The following is an 8,044-nucleotide window of genomic DNA, read 5'->3' as shown; positions in this document are numbered from 1 at the left end:
AAAGGGGGCTAGGTGGAAGAAGGCGTTACGACCTAGGCACGATTTTTTGTAACGTGGAACAAGGAGTAGAGATTTGGTCCCTGAGTGAAGGGACCTGGATGGCAGATATTTGGTAAATGTATCTGCCAGATAGCTGGGGCCTTTGCCATTCAGGGATTTGTGCACAATGCACAGGAAGCCAATGCAGTTGTTGCAACAGAGGGAGGGAGGCAGTTTGGGGGCATTATTGGAGACCAGGAGAGCCACAGTGTTCTGGACTACTTGCAATCTTATCAATGAGGCTTCATTATCTGAAATCAACAGAGCATTGCAATAGTTCAGGCAGCTTAGCACCAGTGCCTGGATGAGGGTTTTCCGAGTGGTTGGAGGAAGAAAGGAAAATACCCTACGGAGGAGACTTAACACATGGAAGCATGCGCCGACGGAGGTTGCAGCATGCTCCTTCATTATCAGTTTCTGATCAAGACGTACTCTCTGGTTTTTGACCACCAGTTTAGGAGCCAGAGCAGTGCCCAATTCCACTGCTCACCACCCTGGGGACCACCTCCCCGATGCAACTCCAAACAACATGATCTCGGTTTTCTCCACATTAAGCTGGAGGAAGTTGTTCCTCATCTAGCTAGCGATAGCCGGCATGCCATCCGAAAAAGTAGACTGGGTGTTGGGATAGTTTTGTCAAAGGAAAGTAAGAGCTGAGTATCATCAGCACATGATATTGGAACGAAGCGTAAATTCCTGAGTAATCCCACTAAGGGAGCAACAAAAATGATGAATAAGGTGGGACTGAGACAGGATCCCAGGGTACTCCCTTAGCACTTTTATTAGTCAGCTTTAACACCATTCACATCCTTCGCTAGACTTTCAAATGGATCCCCCCCCGAATCCAGAAAAACCTTCACACATGCACTCATAACAAGCAGACTGGACTACGGAAACGCCCTCACCGCTAGAATCAACAAATCCCTGCTACGCAAGCTCCAGACCATCCAAAACACTGAGGCCAGACTCATCTTCGGCATCCCACGACATGAACACATCACTTAACACCTGCGAGACCTCCACTGGCTCCCCGTCAAGAAGAGAATAACCTTCAAATTACGCACCCATGCCTATAAATCCCTCCACAAAACCGGACCCAAATACCTCAACAAAAGAGTCACCTTCCACGTACCCAAGGGAAACCTCTGCTCCGCCGACCTTGCCAAAACCCCATTTGCAGAGCCAGAGCGGGTGGAAGAGCCTTCTCCTACATCACAGCAAAGATCTGGAACAAGCGCCCGACAAACATCAAATGCTCCCCCACTCTGCACACCTTCAGGAGGAGCCTCAAGACCTGGTTCTTCAGCTGACTCGGAGCTTCACCGCCCGCGCCTTGAGACCCTCACACTTGAGTAGCGCTCTTCACAATTCCCTGATTGATTGTTTGGCACAATCATCTCAGCAATGCATCGGGCAGCTGATTCTTCAGTCACCAGGCCTCTTTTACTTACGTGATTGAGAAACCCAGAACCGTAGAAGGTGCCCAGACCCAGAAAGTAGTATGTCCACCATTGCTGGTAGCATACTATAACCTGACGTTGATGCACCTGGGAAGGTAATGAAGCACGAGGGCTTGATAATGCAACCAATAAATGTACTGTTCCTATTGCCCTTCCTCTACAGATTAATGATTTTCTTTGGCGTGAGAGGGGATGTATGTCATTAGGGCGCAGTGTGTACACCGCGCTACCATTGCAACGCAGTTATCACACGACTTGTGCTGTAGGCGCTGGACTTAGAAATAGTATGATTTACTATTCCAACTCCAGTCCACGTAACAGTAGGGAAGGTGTTGGAATAGTAAATCATACTATTCCTTAGTATATAGCGCCATCCAGCGCAAGTCGTTGTAATGACTTGCGTTGTGATGACCGCGTCGTAATGGTAGTGCGGTGTAAAGACCGCGTTGTAATGGTCGTCTCCCTTGACAGGGGCAGCAAGTAAATGACATCACAAACCTAACTACAAATCAATAAATTGAACATTCTGGAAGCCTTATTCTGGTGTTTGTGATGTTGGATTGTGTAAAGACAACTGTATCTGCATGTTTTCAATATCAAAACCCCCTTTAGTCATTATAAGAAAGACCAACCAATGGGGGGGTGTCCACATGACCATGACCATACAGCAATGCCTAAACCAGTGGCATAGCTAGACCTAATGCCACCCGGGGCGGTCCCTGACCTGAGTTTGCCGCCTGGTGCAGGTAATGGGAGGGGTGACACTCGACAATTGGTTTTGTTCTGAGGGGGTGGAGGGTGGTCGACAGATGATTTGTTCCCAGGTTGGGGCAGTAGTCAACAGATGACTTGCTCACCTCAGCTGCCCACCAAAAAGACCGAAGCTACACCACTGGCCTGAATTCTGCCTTCACGCTCCAGCTCCAGCCACAGTACAGCCCTTGAGCGGAACTGAGGGTGTCTCCCTACGCCAGTCGATAGCTTCAGGGCCTATACATTAAGCAGCGCTCTTACTTTGTCTCGGTGTGCAAAGGCCGGCGTTGTTTTATTTGTCAATATTAAAAGATACAAATCAAACCCACGGCGTTCGGTGAATGGGCCGACCCCAGGGGCCATAAGTCTGTTGGATAAAACATGAGCGCGCGCCTTCCTTCTGCCATCTATGAATCACCCTGTATTTATGGCCGTGTCTACTGGAGAGACACTGGAACATTACCAAATGATATTAAAGTGTCCACCGGAAGAGTCATGATCTATGTCACGGATGCATCAGGATAACGTGGCCTCAGCGGTGCAAGAATTGAAGCAGCTGCACTGAGTTCTCTCTTCTTCCTTCATTTCTTCCTCTTTAGCTATAAGTACCAACTTTCCTTCCTCTCTGCATCTATTCAGCCCTTCCCCCCGCCTTTTCTTGTGCTTGTCTCCTCCTTCTTTCTCTACTGCTTCTACTGCCTTGCATGGCCTCCTTACTTCCTTCCTCCCATGCTTTTATCGTTCTGTCCTTTCTTTCTTTCCTTTTTCCACCTTGCTTTTTTTACACATTTACCCTTTCTTGTTTTTGATTCTATTCTTGTTTCAATTATACCTCTTGAATTTATTTTAATTTTGTCCATTTTGTTTTTTCTTTCTGTCTTCTGTTTTCCTCCTTACCCTTCACATTTGCCCTCTCATTTAACTTTATGGTTGATTTATTTCTGCCCCCTTTCCCTACTCTTTCATGTTCACTTACTGCCTTTTTAATTTTTGGGTTCCACATTTACTCCAAACCCTCTCCTCCTGCAAACGCTCCTTCTTTTGAAGACTCCAGGTTACAAACAACTGAGTGTATCAGAAAAGAAAACTTCAACAATGGTATATTGCCAGTCGTGCATCATTTTGGAAAAGCAATGAGAACTTTAAGATCAGTCAGTAAAAGACAATTATCTTTCATTTCTTGAGATAAATACAAATTTTAAACATGCTTTTCAAAAAAAATATTTTTCTTCTGTCTTTGTTAATAGTTTTAGTAGAGTTTCCTGTCGAGGTTAAGGAGTTGTATGAGTGTAGCATGATGCTACTGGGCTGAAGATGTGTGCTTTCGTATAGTAGCTGATGACGGTGCGAACGATTTGGATGATCCACCATTCTGATACTTAACCACGAGTTGGAGTCCTTGGGATGGAAGAGAAGACTTCTTGAGATGGAAGAAAAGACTTCCTGTTCCTTCTATATGGCTGTGAATTTAAAAAGTCTATATAAAAATAGCCCTGTAATACTTGCATTCTTCGTAAGGTGGTTAAGCTGGAGATAACCAAACACAAGAAGCCACAATCATAAGGCCAAATGTTACTCTGGAATGATGGTGAAGGAAGAGGAGGTTGGCTCTCCAGGATGGGCTACAGGTTGAGTTTTTCTCTTGATTGAGTAGTCTATCTACTATAGGACTTTTGAAAACAACATCATTGGAGTAGCATTCACGCCCAATAAACCATTCCATGATTATCATCTTGAATGCATCTCAAAGTCTCAGTGCCTTGGATTACATAAGTAAAAAAAAGTTTTAAAGGAACTCATCCAAGTGTCTGGAGATATTCAGCAGATATATTGGTGATAGAAGGACATTCCATGTGAGATTTATATTTTATGTTTCTTCTAGGGGAATATTTGAGCAGAAGGAAGTTTGGGTGAAGTTTGTGACAAAGAATTGAGTACTGGAGACATTCCAATGAAAGAACAGCACCCTTGTTTCTTTTTTCTGTACAGAGCCATGCTCTGTGAGTCAGTGCTATATTGTTCTCCATCATAAACCTCCTCTGTAAAAAGGAATCATGTTCTGAGAGATTTCCATTTCAGATTGTGCCATTTTTTCGGTATGGCCTGGGAACGATTGATTAAGGCAGTGAACTTTGTTAATGGATACAAAGCCTTCCTCCTACACCAGCGCACTCCACGTAAGCAAAGGCCGTTTTGCTAATGCAAGGAAAGGCCTAGTCCTTGGAATCAGATGCCTGTTTGACGTACCCCATACTGGAAATCAGAAAGTAAAGTATGGATTTTATCAAAATTAATTGATGAGGAAACAATCCGATCTCTTCTTAAAGACAAACTGATGTCAGGCTTTGGTACGAAGGGCAGATGATAACTGCGGGGTACAAATGCCAAAAAAGCCTTGTTTCCTTAGGTGGCCGTCTTCGAAGGTGTCTGAATGTCAACTGTAAACACAAAAAATATGGTTACACGTTGTTCTGTTAGATTCTACTGTTTAGTCTAATGAAACAAGTCCCCACCTATCCCATCCTCCCCCCATCCTCCATCCTCTGTCCTCTAGAAATATTAGAATTCTAACAGCATCCCCAAAGGCTAATGCATGTTTTGCAGAAAACTATAAACAGCCTGCAGGTCACAATATCCCAGCATTTCAGGGCCAATTTAGCCTTATACATTCTGAGATCCATAAAACAAGACCCTTGATTGGGTAACAGTAATACTAGTCATTTATGGAGGAAAATCAACCAGTGAATGTGTTGGATAGTGGTATTTCCGCCACCTGATGTGGGGACTAGAAGAATAGCCCACCAGTAGGGCTACTTGTCAGTGGCTACATAACTAGTCTCAGTAACAAGCTCAAGTGGTGCCAGCGCATCTATGATAATATACCCTTTAGTAGAGGTCTACCACCCTGTGGTGTATTTCTCAGCTCTAGCTTCCAAACATGGATGGGTGGATGGTGAGAGACGAGAAGTTGCTTCTAAAGGGACATTTGCCTAATGCAAATTTAGATAAATAAACAATACTTGGGAATGGAGTGAATTACACTTGTGTGTGCCTGCAAGCAAACATAGCCATATATTTGTAAGCTTTGTTACACCCAAACAGGCAAGTTCATCAATCTCTTGAGAACCAGCTTTTCACAGGAAAAATGTATTTTCTCTAGAAGGACTACGACTTTGTTGTGTGTTTATGTCTAGGTATAAATGGCTTCTGTTGTCTGATGGATCTCATGTCATCACTACCAAAACTATCCAATGTTACATGTGGAAGCCCTCTTAAAGAAATGTCACTGCTTAAAGAAAGGTGGATTTGCATTATTGGACTATTTAAAGGAGTATTTCAGGTGAAATAGCCTAAACAACACAGTCTGAACAACGTGTGACTTAACAACGCAGGCGTAACCACAGACGTCTAAACCACGCACATGCCTTTACGGTGGTGACTGAGGCACCCGGCCCATTCACTCACGCACGACGCGCATCCACGCACCTCGAGGGCGGGCTCGCCCGAGGGTATAAATAAAAGGGCTCACGACCGCTTGCCCCAGAGAGTAAAATCAGAGTATATGTGGTCATTGCCAGTATTTCCCAAGAGTGCGGCCTACCGGTGTTAGAAGCAAACCCCACACTGGCGATAAGGCGTGTCTGCCCCACGCCTCGCTGAGTTACACCCGATACCTCATGATTCCAGCGCCGTAAAGCTGGATTGGCCCGCATGTTCGGCAAGTGTCGCAGGTGCCCACCCTGCGTCTCACCTGCTGCTTGAGATCTGCCTGCGGGTGGTGCTGTGCCCGTCAACCAGCCTCGACCGGTGACGTCCTGCGAGCTCCAGCGCATGGACCTGCGCATGAGGTGAGGCCTGCCCTGCTCATTTGTGTATTTGCCATAAAGCAATCCATGGACAGGCGCCAGCCTATATAAAAGAGATGCTTGAAGTATATGAACCTAAGCGTGCCCTGCGATCCTCCGACTCCTTCCTGCTATCCTGTCCACGTTTTAAACTGACAACAAAAGGAGGCAGATCTTTCTCAGTCCAAGCCCCTACCATCTGGAACAAGCTACCGGAGGTGCTTCGCAGAGAATCCGACCTTCTCCGCTTTAGGAAAACCTTGAAAACTTTACTCTTCAAAGATGCGTTTACTTCCCCGTAGTTAGGTTGTTACTTCCATATTTCATCTTGTTTCTTGTTGCTGGACTCGGTCAGAAGCGCTTTGAGACCTGTCGGTGAGTTGGCGCGATACAAAACCCAGTTACAAATTACAAATTACAAATTAAAAATTTGGGACCTTGCTGCGCTCTTGGTGTCCCTCGCTCGCTCCCTGTGGCCGCTTGCCCGGCCGTGCTCCCACTGTCACGTGGTCGAGCCGGCGGTCTGCAAAACCTCACGCATCTCACGGAGGAAGCGCACCAGCCTTCTGCCACCTCCTGTGCTACCAGAAACACTGTGCCACACCCCAGGGAGGCTAGAACCTGCGCCTTCATCCCCCTGTGGACAGAATCGTGGAAAACTGCACAAGGGAAGTCCAAATCCCCTGGAGTTCAGCTAAGGACATTGCGCTGCAGCACGACAAGGGAGGGTCTACCCCGTGTCTGGGCTCACCCCTACAGCACACAGCTCACTGCCTGCCGACCAAAGTGGCTCACCTACAGAGAGCAAGGTGCCCACCGTCTTGTGCACTCACCTGTATCACTAACTGGCCGCAAGAGGTCACTCTCACTAGCACCTAACACCTTCTGGCATCACTCATCCACGCCGCCCAGCTCCTCACACAGCAAGTGCAGGTGCAGGATGAATGCGCAGGATGCAAGTGGCGGTGGTGCTCCCCCTGCGGCACCACCGCCTCCCCCTCCACAGGCCGTCCCGCTGCAGGCTGTTCCACCGGCCCACGCTCAGCCTGGCCGAACTTTCAGACCCAGCCACAGCCGCGGCGCGCTGGAAATCATGGATTGGTCGTCTGGATCACTATTTCGTTGGTGTGAGGGAAACCAACAGAAGGGTGAAGAGTTCGCTCCTTATGTGCTACAGTGGGGGAGATTTGTATGACCTAGTCGAGACCCTGCCTGATAGAAGACTGGATGATGACTCCAATGGGGCCATCACGGTGCTGAACCGCCACTTTGATACCCAGATTAACCCGGACTTCGAACATTTCAAGCTACATCAGGCACGGCAGGGCGAAGCTGAAACCATAAACATCTTCTATGCCCGCCTACGGAAACTTGCAAGCTCTTGTACACTGCCCGACCAAAGAGAGAAGATAAGGGCGCAGCTCATTCAAGGATGCAGATCGGTCACGTTGCAATGACTCATCCTGCGACAGCCAGGCATCACACTAGACGAGATCCTCATACTTGCCAGATCCCATGAGCTGTCCAATGCTCGTGCGGATGAGATGGAGGCGGCGCTCAACCGGCCCTCCTCACAGTCCATGTTGCCTCGGACACCCCTCATCAAGGAAGAGAGAGTGGCTCCGATCTAAAGGAGGCCGTCTCAGTCCAGAGGGCCCATGAGACCGTCGCAAGGAAACACGTGCGGAAATTGTGGGCTAGATCACCCCCAGGAAGGTGCTTCGCCAACGGAAAGATCTGTTCAAGTAGCGCCCCTTGCCCACGAGGGCTCTCAACGGCGGTGGGACAACTATCGATGGAAGATCCGATCAACCAAGTAGACAACACCCCACCAGGATTCGTATCAGGTATGGAAGACAACAACATCTTTTTCGTGTCCTTTGTCGGAAGAGAAGGAACCAGACACTGACCCATGACCATGTGCAACATCACTGTTACAAGATCTCC

At 47.5% G+C, this 8,044-nt stretch overlaps 1 protein-coding gene across 1 annotated transcript in view; it reads right to left on the bottom strand.

The window, feature by feature from the left end:
- Positions 1–2,587: 2,587 nt before the first annotated feature.
- The window catches only part of CA11 (carbonic anhydrase 11 (inactive)), a 954,158-nt gene continuing 948,701 nt past the window's right edge, over positions 2,588–8,044 (bottom strand). Inside the window, exon 9 of the mRNA XM_078650922.1 lies at positions 2,588–4,690. Coding sequence (XP_078507048.1) covers positions 4,656–4,690 — 35 coding nt within the window. The 3' untranslated portion in view covers positions 2,588–4,655. The remainder of the gene's footprint in view (positions 4,691–8,044) is intronic.

The sequence above is a fragment of the Lissotriton helveticus genome, chromosome 7 (genome assembly GCF_964261635.1).
Source record: "Lissotriton helveticus chromosome 7, aLisHel1.1, whole genome shotgun sequence".
In the NCBI taxonomy this organism is placed as follows: Eukaryota; Metazoa; Chordata; class Amphibia; order Caudata; family Salamandridae; genus Lissotriton; species Lissotriton helveticus.
The sequence above is the reverse complement of the archived record's forward strand: the minus strand, read 5'-3'. Positions and strand labels throughout refer to the sequence as shown.